The sequence below is a fragment of the Lampris incognitus genome, chromosome 3 (assembly GCF_029633865.1).
Source record: "Lampris incognitus isolate fLamInc1 chromosome 3, fLamInc1.hap2, whole genome shotgun sequence".
Lineage (NCBI taxonomy): Eukaryota > Metazoa > Chordata > Actinopteri > Lampriformes > Lampridae > Lampris > Lampris incognitus.
Window position 1 is genome coordinate 97,959,305 of NC_079213.1, and position 16,149 is coordinate 97,975,453.

At 40.7% G+C, this 16,149-nt stretch overlaps 1 protein-coding gene across 1 annotated transcript in view; it reads right to left on the minus strand.

Moving 5' to 3' along the window:
* notch2 (notch receptor 2) overlaps positions 1 to 16,149 on the minus strand; it is a 56,423-nt gene that overhangs the window by 22,714 nt on the left and 17,560 nt on the right. Inside the window, exons 3-10 of the mRNA XM_056276883.1 lie at positions 12,785 to 13,059; positions 10,776 to 10,983; positions 10,454 to 10,587; positions 9,607 to 9,729; positions 7,776 to 8,009; positions 894 to 1,049; positions 466 to 651; positions 140 to 253 (exon numbers count right to left, since the gene is read on the minus strand). Of these exons, the coding sequence (XP_056132858.1) occupies positions 140 to 253; positions 466 to 651; positions 894 to 1,049; positions 7,776 to 8,009; positions 9,607 to 9,729; positions 10,454 to 10,587; positions 10,776 to 10,983; positions 12,785 to 13,059 (1,430 nt within the window). The remainder of the gene's footprint in view (positions 1 to 139; positions 254 to 465; positions 652 to 893; positions 1,050 to 7,775; positions 8,010 to 9,606; positions 9,730 to 10,453; positions 10,588 to 10,775; positions 10,984 to 12,784; positions 13,060 to 16,149) is intronic.

Consider the following 16,149-nt stretch of genomic DNA (forward strand, 5'->3'; position numbering starts at 1 on the left):
TCCAGTAATGTACTGTCTCTTGTTGACATTTATAACATTTGTACAACTGTCACGGGCAGGAAGACTTCTCTAACATAACTGCACTGAAAGTAAAATCATCTTGCTTTGGACTGGGTAGAAAATCGGCGTATCTACCAACCTGCTGGGCACTCGCAGACAAAGCGGCTGACCTGGTCCAGACATTTACCCTGGTTCAGACAGGGGAAGCTGAGACATTCATCTATCTCCGTCTCACAGTGAGTCCCTTCAAATCCTGGGTGCAAGGAAAGAATAATAGATTTTTTTTTCAAACCAAAGATTCTTCTATCCTACATATTTGTTAGAATTAGACCACTGTTTTCTACCAGACAACTTAAGGTTACAGCGTTAACAGATATTTATTACTTCAGCTGTCCCCCCCCCTTATAACAAATTCATTTTGATGGGAATTTCTGTTGGAGGGAATTCTTCAAGAACTGTGCGCACCAGGCATGCAGATGCAGGTGTAGTCTCCAATGCGATCCAGACAAGTGCCGTCGTTTTGGCAGGGGCTGGAAGCACACTCGTTGACATCCTGCTCACAGCGCGGCCCGGCGTAGCCTCTTACACAGTTACAAGTGAAAGAGCCATCTGTGTTCACACACTGACCGCCATGCTCACATGGGTTAGTGCCTGAGAATGGGAAGAGAATGGCACAGGGGGAAAATGAATAATGAGGAAACAAAAGAGAAAATAGAAAAGAAGTGAACAGAGTAGAGTAAGCATAGAATAAAATAGAATAGAATAAAATAGATAGAACTCAACCAATGTAACAAAAGTAAACAGGAGCACAAAAGAGACATTACACAGTTATGTTGGAATGGAACTTAAGTCAGTTCTTGCAATGGGAGTACAAAGGAAGCTTTCTGACTTACCAATGATGCACTCATCTCTGTCAGTGTTGCAAGTGCTACCAGTATAGCCGGCTGGGCAATTACAGTTGAACATGCCATTGATGGGGTTGGTGTCACATTGAGAGCCCTCTCTGCATGGGTTACTGATACAAGCATCATCTATATGGCACAGCAAACCTGGAATAGAACAGCACGAGTCATGGAAAAAGACCACTTTGAATATTGTGGTGTAGGGTGAAGGGGCTTGACCATTTGAATTCAAGATGCTGTCACACACCGATCCTTAAGTGTATAAACACTTTCTTTTCTGAGAAACAGCAACACATTTTGAAAAGCTTTCTTTCCAGGATGTAGGGATGCAATTGTAATGTAAGGATGATTTTAAATTATATGCTGCTAGGGTTTTCTGTTTTGGCCCTACAAATGCGAATGTCGCTGAGTGATAATGTTTAGAATGACTGACTGACTGACGGAGTGACAAATTTAGTTTGACATAATTGGGCCGCTGGATCAGGTGACCAACAACATCACTGAAGTTACATGATTGGTCAGCTGAGCACCGAGCAGCATGAAGGAGAGTGCACCATTAAAGCACCCCAAATTACAGAGCCCCTGATTGGTCAAATCATATTTTTCCCCCAGTTTGTGCGCACGACACGATTTAGCAAAACAAGAGTGCATGAGCTAGATGTGAACACTCAGGGGCTCCATATCAAATAACAATCACTCTGACAAAACACTCACTGGCGAATTCACAAAGGGATTGTGCGGCTTTTGCAGCCGCTAAACATGCAAAAACAAGACAAAAAGAAACCGTGTCATTTTCATAACACCCGCAAAGGGCGATATGCACCCCTAACTGTGCTGCCAAGCAAACAGCATCTCGGTGCTCTGGTGCTATTTGCATTGTATTTAAATTATTATTGTATTGCATTGTATTAAAATTAGGTAATATGCATACATTTACCACAAATTTGACCCCATTCTACGCAAATGAGCCTCACTGCAAAAAAAAAGTCCAATTCCCAAGCGCTAATAGCCACACGCAGTTAGAGTGAAAATTATTAGCATCGTCAGAGAGTTGGTGGTAACTGAAGCACATTTATAAGGGATGTCACACCCAGACTTTCCAGTGATCATGGCAGCAGTGATTGTAGCCAGGCGAAGGCATCATCATTGCCAGGCATGCTCGTGAGCGGATATTTCGAAGTAGAATATCACTTTTTGATTTAACTGAGACCGACATCATTCGCAGATACAGGTTGCCAAGTAAAACAATTCTTGCTATTCAATGTTAACCCCACATTTAAACTCATATGGCTTCGGGTAATGGTGGTTTGACATTTGGAACAGCAGGCAAATCTGTCATATTTGCTAGCGGGAATGTTAGAGGCTTAGGCAACCCCAAAAAACTCAACAGAGTTCTCTCTCACCTCGACAGCCTGGGTGTGCAAATCATGTTCATTCAAGAAACACATCTGAGCATGTTAGCTCACAATAGAATGCGCAGATGCTGGGTCTCTCAATCCTTCCACTCGCTTTTTAACAGTAAAGCACGAGGTGCTGCCATTCTCATCCACTGCTCTATCCCATTTATTTCATCAAACATAATGGCAGACCGCAACGGGTGCTATGTCATCGTGACAGGTACTCTGTTTAACACACCATTAATTCTGGTGAACGTATATGCTCCCAACTATGGCGATGAGCAGTTTTTTGTCAAATTTTTTTCCTCCTTACCAAATATTGACTCACATTACCTGATAATAGGGGGTGACCTGAATTACTGTCTCCTCAACGTGGACACTTCCTCTAACAGCTGCTAACTCTAAAGTTGCGAAAGTCATCAATATGCTTCTGAACGATTATGGTGTGTAAGACATATGGCGAAGTCTTAACCCAAATACTTGCGGATACTAATTTTTCTCTCCAGTCCATTACACATTCTCCCAAATAGATTATTTTCTTGTCTACAATAAATTACTACCATCCATTCAAAGTTGCAGCTATCATGCGAGGGTAATTTCTGATTACTCGCCCCTCCTATTGACCATGAAGTTCACAAACAAATCTATCTCCCACCCACCTTGGAGACTGAATATTCACTTTCTGTCTGACATCAACCATGTTGAATTTATATCTAAGCAAATACTTTTTTTATTAAAAAAAACACCACCTCTGACACAATCATACTTTATTGTGGGAAACATTGAAGACCTACATGACAGGGCAGCTAATATCTCACATAACATTTGGGGGAAAAAACTGCTTTCTTTCACTCTCAGAAGTCTCACCAACCACATTCTGCAACTGGAGAATGAATATACACTTTCTCCATCCCACAATCTCTATATAGAAAGACTCTTCCTTAAAACAGAATTCGATAATCTTTCTACCACTTAAGCAGAAGACATGCTCATTAAGTCTAGAGATACCTTCTAAGAATATGGTGAAAACCCAAGTAATTTTTGACACACCGACTCAGGTGGTCATCTGCCTCAAGGTTAATCTCAGAAATTAGCACAAGCAGTGGTCTAACTAGCAACCCCCTTGAAATACACAGTGCTTTTCAAAAAATGTATGTATCACTCTATACTTCGGAGAAAGAAAAGCCCAGACGTGAAGACCTGCACAAATTTTTTGAAAATCTTTCTATATTAAAAGTTTCCACTGATACAGCTAAAGTCCTCGATGGTCCAATTACTCTAGGACAGGTGAATGAGGCAATCACAGCCATGCAAAGTGGTAAAAGTCCTGGACTCTGGTTTTCCCATCGAATATTTTAAGAGACTCTCCAAAAAGCTCTCGCCTCTCCTTCTGAACAGGTACAACGAGTTGTTTGATTCACACATTCTTCCAAGAACGTTACACGAAGCTTAAATCTCTCTTCTCCTTAAAAAGAATAAAGACCATCATTGCTGCAGTTCCTACTGCCCAATTTTTTTGTTGAAGATTGATGTAAAAATTATTGCAAAGATTCTCGCCTGTCACCTAGAAAAACTCCTACCAGACATTATACCAGTTGACCAGGCAGGCTTTATTAACAATAGGTTTTAATTTTTCAATGTGAGGCGACTGTTTAACATTGTTTATAATGCACTAAAGTCCACTACCCTGAGCAATTAGTTTCCATCCATCCATCCATCCATTAGCTGAACCGCTTATCCTGTTCTCAGGGTCACAGGGATGCTGTAGCATATTTCAGCAGTCATTGGGCGGCAGGCGGGGAGATACCCTGGACAGGCCGCCAGGTCATCACAGGGCCGAGACACACACACACAAACATTCATAACTAGGGACAATTTAGTACAGCCAATGCACCTGACTTACATGTCTTTGGACTGTGGGAGGAAACCAGAGCCCCTGGAGGAAACCCATGCAGACACGGGGAGAACATACAAACTCCACACAGAGGACGACCCGGGATGACCCACCAAGGTTGGACTACCCGGGGCTCGAAACCAGGACCTTCTTGCTGTGAGGCAACCGCGCTAATCACTGCGCCACCGTGCTGCCCTATTAGTTTCCCTAGATGCCAAAAAGGCTTTTGATAGGGTAGAATGGAGTTTCCTATTTTTCACCCTTGAAAGATTTGGCGTTGGTGGGAAGTTTTGTTTCTTGGATTAGGCTATTACATACTTTTCCAGTCGCTTCAACACACACTAATAACACTTCCTCTAGATATTTCTAGGTAAGCTGTGGCATGGGACAGGATTGCCCCATCTCACCCTTACTTTTTGCCATAGCCATTGAACCCCTATCTCTCGCACTCCCAACATAATACACATATAACAGGTATCATCAGGGAGTGCCGGGAACAAAAAGTTTCACTTTATGCCGATGACCTGCTTTTATACATTTCTGAACATGCCAAATCTTTACCACGTTTTTCATACCCTTGACCAATTTCACGACCTATTGGGCTATAAACTAAATTTAAAGAAAACTGAGTTATTCTCTATTAATGAGGCTGCTTGTCAGCTCCCATTCACTTCTCTCCCATTTAAGGTGATGCACAAGTTTGTATACATGGGCGTATGTGTTACAGATAAATTTTCTAAGCTACTCTCAGCTAACTTTCTCCACCTAATTTCTCAGACAGAGCTCAGTCTCAACCGCTGGATGTCTTTACTCTCTCTGCTGCAGGGCGTATCAATTCAATACAAATCAACATTCTCCCCAGATTTACCTATTCATTTCAATGCATCCCTATATTTGTCCCCAAATCATTTTTCCACAGAATTGATGCCATTATTTCTGCTTTCATTTGGAATTGTACAGTCCTTCGAATTACAAGAAATATCCTGCAACATCCAAAATGTCTGAGGTATGGTATAGCAGTGCCAAACTTTTTAGCATATTACTGGGCATCCAATATCTGTCTGATCATTCATTGGCTGTATGAAGACACTGGTGCAGATGCTCCATCATGGTACACTATCAAATCCTTGTCATGTTGACCCTCCCCTTTTCCAGTCTTAGTTTACTCCTCCATCGCTACAGCCCTTGCAGGTTTTACTAAAAATAAAATAGTGAAATCAACCATGAGGATCTGGACACAGATACCTCATTTTCAATGATTGTCTTTCTCTCTAAAATCCTCTATCCACTCAAGCTACACTCTCAAACCTTCCCTACTAGATAAAACTTTCATAGATTGGCATAATTCAGGTATCAAAACATTTAATGATCTCTACTCAGATGGTATCTTTTCCTCATTTGAACAACTTAGCTCTAATTCAATCTGCTTAAAAGTAATTTCTTTTGTTATTTACAAGTCCAAGCTCTTGCACATAAAACGCTGCCCCAGTTCCCTTCTCTACCTCCAACCAATCCATGTGATGCTCTATTAGAGCACCCACCAACTTTTAGAGGTATAGTATCAACACTGTATAGTTAAGATTTCTCAGGGAAAGTTCTCCTCTTTCTCTACGAAGACTGGGAATTAGATCTGTGCAAGAATATAACAGAGGAACTGTGGCAGTCCATCTTAAAAAAAGTTCATACCTCTTCAATTTGTGCCAGGCATGGTCTAATGCAGTGCAAGTCATACACTGTACCCACTGGACAAAAGAAAAGATGTCAAAATACTTCCCAGATGTGAGTCCTGCCTGCAGTCGTTGCAATTTTATTCTGGCTCCTCATGCCCATAAGTTTTGGTCATGTGGTGAACTTCAAGAATTTTGGTGTCTTATCTTTAAAACTGTTTCAGATTGCCCCATGCTCATTCATAGCGATCTTTGGGGCTCCTCCAGACACACTCATACTGTCACAGGCAGAGGCCAGCTGTGTCACTTTTGTCACATTGCTTGCCAGGTGCCTAATATTACTTAGATGGGAAGCTGCAACTGCCTGCTGTCTCATAGTCAATATGTTAAAGCCCTGCCCATTCATTTAAAAACCACCATACTTCATTCCCCCCGATGTTCACGCATCTCTTATGACATTGCCTACTTGCCTTTTTGTTTTGCTTTTCCTTTGTTGGGGTATTACTGTTTCTTATTGTATATTGTCATCTATTTTGCCATTTCACCTATTTATATAAAGAAAATGGCCTTGAATGTGCTGTACTTTTGTATCAGATTTTGAGAAAATCTTAATAAAGTATTAAAAAAAACCACTTCTTGTTTTACTTGATGACACTGAGCCTGCCTACTGTGTTCTTGGCACAAAGCCGCCATGTATATACTTTGCCACAAGGATAATTGCAATCAGACGCAAAACACGGGTAAATTGCACTCAGCTGCAAAACTTTATGGGCATGTTTGCGCTGTAATATCATTAACGTAATATCTTTTTTGAATCAGACCTTGAGACGGGGCAGATAGCGGTTGCGAGTGATGCGCAATTCACAGTGCTATCGTTGGCCGTAATCCATTCTTTGTGTATTTGCCTGTCAATACACAGTGAGTCTTAGAAAAATGAGACACATCACAGATAAAAACAGATGAAGGTGGAGTTAACAAATAATTAGAATAGTTATAACTACAATTAAATTAAATTCTCTTTCAAATTCACTGAAAAATACACCATTTATGCCAATTTCTAAGAAATTAATTTAGGCTTGTCTATGTTTTAAGTAGAGTTATTTGACATTTACTACCGAGAAAAGTTTACTTGCCAGTGAGGATTAAATCAAAACTAAGTGTCTCTAAATAATGGTCTATTGTGAGTAACAATTCATGCTAGTATGCAAAATCATATCCAGTTGCTGAAACTCTTGGACGTTTGTATTTGTGCATTTTCAACAGGGGCTGGAGGTGGGGCGACAGATAGGATGCACAAAGTGAAATCATCTACTCCTCAGGGAAATATTTGATTCTGGTTAGACTTGTTATGCAGAACAGCAGTTTACAACATTCATTAATGTCCTGTCTCAAAAACAGAGCAGAAAGGCAACAGACTAAGACAGTCGCACTGTTATATGAATCTTATAACCTTACCAAACTGGGACTGTACCGTTTATACTATTCACTTTTTGGATTATGTAGAAAATCTTGAAATAAAGACGATTTATTTTCTTAATTCACAGTAATCTATTGGCTGCAGCAATCCCATACTCTCAGCATACATAAGAGAAATAAAAAACAAACAAACAGCTTTTGCTGTATGAGTTTCTGCAATGAGTAAATAGTTGAGCAGCTACCTTGAATTTCAACTCTTTTGGCCTAAAGAGTTGGTGAAGTCTTTACAGAGCAATATAATGTGCATGTATAGCTAGCGATACCATCTGTGAAATTTCTCTTTAATCACTTAATCAAATGAATTGATTTAGAATTTTTTAATTTAGTTGATTAGTTTCATTACTTAATCAAATAAATAACTGACAAGTGAACCAACAACAAAATAACCATTACTCCCAATTTTAGAGAATTTTCTGTTCTGGGTTTCTGCTCTCCTCACCTGTCTTCCCATAGGGGCAAAAACAGACGAAGGAGGCTACGCGGTCAATGCAGGTGGAGCCTGCACTGCAGGCTGCTGTGGCACAGTCGTCTATGTTCTCCGAGCAGTCAGGTCCACTCCAGCCATTGACACACACACAGACGTAGCTGCCGATGACGTTGCTGCAGGTACCGCCATTCTGGCAAGTGTTGGGCTGTAGGCGACACTCATCTACATCATCTTTGCAGTGTTGACCTGAAATGGGAGTAAAGGATGCAGGAAGAAGGACACAGGAAGAGAGAATAATATTAGAATGAAAGGCAAGAGGAAAACACTAGCATGAGAAAGTGTTGTGGAAAAACAGTATTTAAATACCAAATACAGACATCCCTTGCCCACTTAAAACTAACAGACACTTGCCAATACAAATGCTCACATACTTGTTTTATTCACATCTCATAATGCTACAAAGGGGACACAGACACAAAGTGAAAAGGCCAAATTCATACAGAAAAAGCTGAAACAGACAGAATCTACACATACAGACAGACAAACATATACTAAACTGCGCCTCCTTCAACTAAAGCTCTGGGTTTGACATTTCTAAAGATGATTGTACAGTATCAAAACATATTTAACACCTGAATTACAAGTATTTAATAGAATTAGATTGAGACTTTTTTTTTAAATGCAGTTGAAATACATTTGTAATACTTAAGAAATGCCTTAAATGTTAAATAAATACAAAATAATGCCTGTTAAATGTTTATATTCGTCCAACTTTTCCACACAAATATTCTATTCATAGACCATTCAAATGTTTCTGGCCAAATCAAATGGATATGGGAAATAGGCAAATTATTTTGCATATTTTCAATTTGAAAATGTATTTTTTTAAGGGGAATATTTTGAAATGTCTTGGTTTTCAATAACTATGTGTGCTCCGACAGATTTAAGCCAGGAACAGACTACATGGCTCTGGTCATGACGACTGATTTTCAAGATCATGGAGAGTCTGCATCAGACCGCGCAGGTCACTAAGGACAGTCAGCACACACTCGTACACATTATTGTCGTGTGCGGCGGTTTAGGATTTAAATCCTCGGACCAGTTGGAGCTATTACAACTGACATAGAGACAAGTCTTAACATGCTTATGTGGTGTGAGCTGGTCAATAACAAAAAAAGTTAAAGGAGTACGCGCACACTGTTAATGTGAATATCAGTTAAAGGTTATCATAGTGTACTTGAAAAAATTAAATTTACATATCTTTATCATTCATTCATTCATTCATTCATTCATTCATTCATTCATTCATTCATCTTCAGCTGCTTCTCCAGGGTCGGGTCGCGGTGGCAGCAAGCTAAGTAGGGCATTCCAAATGTCCCTCTCCCCAGCAATGCCCTCCAGCTCCTCCTGGGAGATCCCAATGCATTCCCAGGCCAGATTGGACATGTAGTCCCTTCAGCGAGTTTTGGGTCTACCCCGGGGTCTCCTCCCAGTTGGCCGTGCCCAGGAAACCTCCATATCCATATCAATGGAGGAAATTACCATGTCTATTTCACCCTTTCTACAATTCCCATGTTTCTCTCCAAAATTCTTTGAACATTCTTGAGTTTCATCTTTTCATCTTCCTCATATCATAAACCCTGGTGTCTTGCTTGATAAATGAACACTCGTGTTTTTGAGGCACATAAACAAGCGAAATGAAGAGTTAGTTAATAAAAAGCATAGAAAATGAGAGTGGATGAAGACTGACCCAAAGAACATTTAAAAAAAAAAACACGCATGCACGCACGCATGCACGCACGCACACACACACCACACACACACCAAAAGAGCTGTTCCTTACCAGTCCACTCTGGGGGACATTGACAGTTATATGTGTTGACTCCATCCATACAGGTTCCTCCATTGGCACACTGATGCCCTGGACAGTCATCTATGTTGTTCTCACAGTTGGTACCATTGAAACCTGACCACACAGAACGACAAGTGAGAAGAGCAAGAATATTATCAATTCCCTAAATCAGGTAACCCCATCCACAATGAATATATAATACACTTATCCTTTATTGTTTAATTGTTTGAATGTTTTTGTCATTTACATTTATTAGTGACACCTATTAGCACACAAATGAATAGTTCAACTATAACCTGTATTTTAACTGTAGCACATGCTCGAGTGCTGTATACACAGTATTTACATCTGTGTTTATAATCTCTTCAGATCAAAGTTGTACTTGCTTCAGGAGACTGACACAATAACAGTATAATGCCGAATATAAGAGACCAAACAGGATCCCACTGTTTGCACATCAAACAACCAAATGTAACAATGTGACAACTCAGAGCAACATCCTTTTATAAATAAATATTAGGAGTACTGTCTCTGTCAGTTCTTCTCTACCTCCACTTTCTCTTTCCCTCACAATTTCTATTTCTCTCAGTCAAACCTCTTTCCTTCCCTTTTCACTCTTATCTGGCAACCAACAACTCAGTAGTCTGTGACTTCATCTAGTTTGGGCAGGATGCTGTATGTATGTTGGATGGAGAAAAGAAACTCAAAGTAACACGTGTAATGCCACAGAGTTTCATTTTACGTGGGTGTAGTATGGTTAGAGCATAGGGATGGTTTTCGCAGTCTTCTTTCAGATAGTAGCTATAAATAAGCCATTTTAGAATTAAAATATTCTCACCTGGCAGGCAGTGACAATAGTAGCTGGTCTCATGGGTCGGGCGGCAGGTGCCTCCATTCAGGCATGGTGAGGGTGCGCATGGGACATAAGGGGTCTCGCAGTGACGGCCTGTATACCCAGAGGTGCAGGTACACCTGTAGCAGTGGCAGAATGCACATTTTACTCTGTTTGGACAGTGAACATTCAATCATTCAACAAATTCGAACCCTTACATCAAAATGATCCTTCGACGGTTGTTAAACCTTGACTACCATTTTTCTTTTCTCCAAAATAAGAATTACCATTATTTTGCCAGTTTGGTTTTAATAAACTATGCTCTCACTTGTAGGAGCCCGGGGTGTTGACACACAATCCATCATTTTTGCACACGGATGAGGTGACGGCACACTCATCTGTGTCATTGAGGCAGCGTGGACCAGTGTAGCCGGGAGGACAGGTGCAAGTGTAGCGACCACCAGCCAGAGAGCTGCAGATACCGCCATTAGCGCAGGGACCAGACAGACAGCTGTCCTCGCGCTCACACAGAGGACCTGAGGAAGAAGATAGCCTAGTGAGTGAGAAAGGCCTGACCAAGCATTTCCTTTAACAACATAAATTTAACACAGCACCTGCGTTAAATCCTGCCTCAAATGATAAAGGAATAGAGGGTGGATGAGGTCATATTAATAATGATGATAAACTTAATTTATATAGCACCTTTCATACATAAAATGCATCTCAAAGTACTTTATATTATAAAGAAGCAAATTTGAACGGTCAAGCAGAAAAAAATACAATAAAAAGTCAGTTTCAAAGTGCTGTAGACTCAACAACAGAGAATGATAATCAAAAACAATCTAAGAGCATATAAGATCATAAAAGTAAAATATTACAATTGATGAATGTGAAAAATAATAAAATCTGCAAAATAATGATCAAGTGAAATGTATTGCAAAAGAGTAAATAAAAACTGTTGTAATTAAAAGGTAAATAAAAAAAAAAAGCATGTTAAGCTTTCATCTGAAGATGCCCACCGAATGGGCCTCTCTGATATCTATAGGTAGCATATTCCACGGTTTAATGAAGAAGTTGAAAAAGGCTGTGTCTCCAGTTTTATTTTGAGTTTGGTTGTGAGACACTAACAAACCAGCGTTGAAGGACCAGAGAGCTCATACAGGAACATAAAGCAGCAGTTAATCTGCAAAGTAGGCTAGTCCTGAACCATTTACAGCTCTACATACAAGTAAAAGAACTTGGAAATCAATTCTGAATGATACAGGGAGCCAGTGTATTTTTACTAAAACTAGGTAATAAGTGTCCTCTTTATTGTTTTTGTTAAGTCTGACAGCAGAATTTTGAATTAGCTGTAGACATGTCAACTGACTTTTTGGGGGAGCAGGAAGCATTGCAGTAATCTAATCTGCTGGAATTGAAGGCATGAATAAATTTTTCAGCATCCTGTCACATTAGGAATGGCCGAACCTAGATAATATTTGTAAGATGAAAGAATGCTGTCTTGGTCATTGTGGGATTTGAACTTTAGATCAGATTATAAAATTACACCAAGGTTTGTTACTTATGATTTGATCCCAATCCATCAACAGGTACATTCACTCATGGCGGCTTTGGGGCCAAGTAAGACTATTTTGGTCCCATCTGCATTTAGTTTCAGGAAATTATTACTCATCCATATATTGATTACACATAGACAGTAGGTCAGAGAACTTAAGGCAAAGGCGTCATTCAGCTCAACAGAAATATATAATTGTGCATCATCTGCATAGCAGGGTCATATCCCTGAGGTCATTGTGTAGTTACCTCCCAACATGGATATTTGATTGAATTAGGCCCACAATAAGTCAAGTCAATTTTATTTGTATAGCCCAATATCACAAATTTGCCTCAGTGGGCTTTACAGCAACACAATATCCTGTCCTTAGACTCAATTCAAAGAAACAACTTTTCAAGCCTTCAAATGTTCAATAACCAGAAGCAGCCCCTTACATCCTCTCTCTACACCTATTAAACATACAGTGCCTTCGCCTAGACTACACTTTGACTACACTGACAAGGCAGAAAAGTTTACATTCAGTCCACTATATCTCAGCAAATCAAACAATAATCTCATGACATGGCCATCCCAGCTAGCTTTTACAATGTCCTCTTAATGTATCAAGCTGGAATAGTGTGATCTACAACAGCCTTTTAATTGAAATATAGTTTCCAATTCTATCTATATTTACAAGATATGACTGCGTTTTAAGTCATAATTCTCTCAGACACCTGCTACATAAGCAAAAGACTTCAGCCTGAGGTTTTATGGCCCAAATCATAGAGTAGTATGTATCTCACCTGTCCATCCTCTGGCACACTGGCACTTGTACTTATCAAGGGACAGCAGGGTGCAAACACCTCGGTTGGCACAAGGGTTGTTGGGGTAGCAGGTGGAGTTCTGGGGGGTCTGGCAGTATTGCCCAGTGTAGCCCAAAGGGCAGATGCAGGTGGGTCTGCCTGGGACTGGCACACTGGCTGACACAGTTACGGAGCAGTTCCCCCCATTGAGGCAGTAATCGGGATGGCAAGGGTCTTTATGGTGACAGTATTCCCCCAGGAAGCCCGGGGCACACCTGGACACAGACAAAGACACAGAGACCTGATTAAGCAACACAAAGATACACACATGGATAAACACAACGTGAAATGAGAATATGTGTGTGCTTGGCATCACAAAAACAAACAGCAGAATCTCATATAGACCACATAAGAGAGTTAATGTTAAAAGCAACATGAGCACAAGAGCCCTGCGCTATACACAAAGTACACAAAAAGTATACATACCAAAGAACAAAACAAACCAGAATTGTGAATGGTAGTGTCTACGGCACGGCAGGTCACAAACACCAAAATATATAGAAATACTAGTAGACAACTGTGTGTGTGTGTGTGTGTGTGTGTGTGTGTGTGTGTGTGTGTGTGTGTATGTGTCCATATGAAGGTGTATGAGAGTGCATGTGTGTGGTAAATAAAGGATGACTAGACCAGCTGAATAGCCCTGGGACAGAAAAGGGAAGCTTGGCAGAGGGGTTAAGCTGAAGACAAAGACAGCAAAGAAGAAGTTCAAAAGCAGAAGGATGTCAAGCCATCATCTGAAAGATGTTGGCCAAAGCTGGCAGAAACTAGAAAAACAATGTAGATGTATCATATTCAAATGCCACCTAAAAACAACATACACCTCTAAGATTAATGACACTACTCCTTGGACAGTTGCTCTTTATTGTTACCCAAAAAGCAGGCATGGTAAATAACTGTGTTTAACTAGAGGAGTGCAATCAGTAGAGTGCAGATCTCCACCAGGCGTACGTATCTCCCCTTCTCCAATGCTCGAACTTGATGACAAACCCTTTTTTTGCCTACCGGGAGAAGGGAAATACATACAAACACAGACAGAAAAACCTATGTTTTTCCTGCCATCAGGAATTGAATGGAAAATATGGGGGGGAAAAGTTAATATGCAGCACTCAAGCTAAAAAAAAGCCACCTAATAAAAACATTTTGCCTGTCAGTCTGTGGATGTGCAGCGTCTGAGGCGGACCCTTGCACAAAAGCGACCAAGTCTGACATGAAATGACAGCGATCAGGCTATCATAATTTAAAAGCCCTAATTAAGCGACGTCAAATGTGTTTAACTGCTGTGGTTTTCATATAACATGAATTGAAGGCGAATGGCTGCTCTGCTGACTGATTTTCATTCATAAAACAACAGTGGAAAAAAATATAGCTGAGCCATGGGAAATGCTTTATTGTAGCTACTGAGATTATTTCCAGCTGTGACTGTGATTAATCCTACTCTTGAAATTGTATTTCTATAGCGGAGTTTTGGAGATTTGTTTTGGAGACTATGGCACTTCCACAGAGCAGCGAGGTGAATAAGACAAATTATTTTTGGTTCATCCAGTGTTCCTCCATTTCTCAGTAGTTCTCGGTAGTTTTGAAAGGTGCTATATAAATAAAGTTATTATTATTATTCTGTGCTTAGATCAGCAGAGTATGATTTGCTAGCTTGAGAAATAGTCAACTTCTCATTTACTTTCAGGACTCATACCCGAATACAGAATGTTTTGGTTTTGACACAATCGTTGCCAAATCTGACTCAACCGTAGATGTGAGTCGCGCATGCACACAGTGGACTCAGAATGGGCAGCGACGGAAATCTGCATTGGTCAAGCAAGCTAGAGAGTCGACAAAGAGAGCGAGCGGCAGTAGCAATAACAAATATTTTTTGAAGATTTTTAATCACCGCAACCACGAGAGGTTCTTCATCATACAGTCATAACTGTCCATGTAAAATTTTAGGCTGACAGGTCAAATAGTATGCGAGATTAGCCATGGACAGACACACACACACACTTCCTTTCTCATCTGCTCCTTTCTATTTCTCTTCAGCTTGCTGCTCTTATGGGTGTAAACCTGTAAGGGCATAACCCCAATTGTTTTCCTATGTTTTTTTTGTTGTTGTTGTCCTTCTCCTATGCTCAATTCCCTGGGAGATGGTAAATCATAAGAGTCTTGAAACTTCTCACACTCATCATAAATGTATGAAATAAGGACCTCTTACAATATGGTCTTAATCGGCCCCAAAGTGTCACTTTAATTATAAGTCCAAAATTTCTGCCTTTGCAACTCTGTAATTCCCACACCAAAATTGGGTACACATGTGGTGCTCTTCTATAGCAAGACGGAATGATTCAGAGCAGGGAAAGAAACCGATCCAATGGCATTTCCAACAGTGCCCTGTTTGACGTGGAATGGTTCCAACTTTTGTTCACTTCTGGATTTTCGGCACCACTGGATACCCACGAGCAACATGGCCAGATCATGCTGGTGGGGAGGTTTGGATATTCAATAACTGGTTTCACATCATATCAAGTGATACCACAGCTAATACAGTGGAAGCAAATCCTCGCATCTGTAGTGAGAGTAGGTTGCAGGTTGAGGAGAGCCTGGAGAGGTGGAGGTATGCACTGGAGAGAAGAGGAATGAAAGTCAGTAGGAGCAAGACGGAATACATATGTATGAATGAGAGGGAGGACAGTGGAATGGTGAGGATGCAAGGAGTGGAGGTGACGAAGGCATATGAGTTTAAATACTTGGGGTCAACTGTCCAAAGTAACGGGGAGTGCAGAAGAGAGGTGAAGAAGAGAGTGCAGGCAGGGTGGAGTGAGTGGAGAAGAGTGTCAGGAGTGATACGCAACAGAAGGGTACTAGCAATAGTTAAAGAGAAAGTTTACAAGATGGTTGTGAGACCAGCTATGTTACATGGTTTTGGAGACAGTGGCACTGACAAAAAGACAGGAGGCAGAGCTGGAGGTGGCAGAGTTGAAGATGATAAGATTTTCATTGGGAGTGATGAAGGACAGGATTAGGAATGAGTATATTAGAGGGACTGCTCAGGTTGGATGGTTTGGAGACAAAGCAAGAGGCAAGATTGAGATGGCTTGGGCATGTGTGGAGGAGAGATGCTGGGTATATATTGGGAGAAGGATGCTGAATTTGGAGCTGCCAGGGAAGAGGAAAAGAGGAAGGCCAAAGAGGAGGTTTATGGATGTGGTGAGGGAAGACATGCAGGTGGCTGGTGTGATAGAGGAAGATGCAGAGGACAGGAAGAAATGGAAACGGATGATCTGCTGTGGCAACCCCTAATGGGGGCAGCTGGAAGT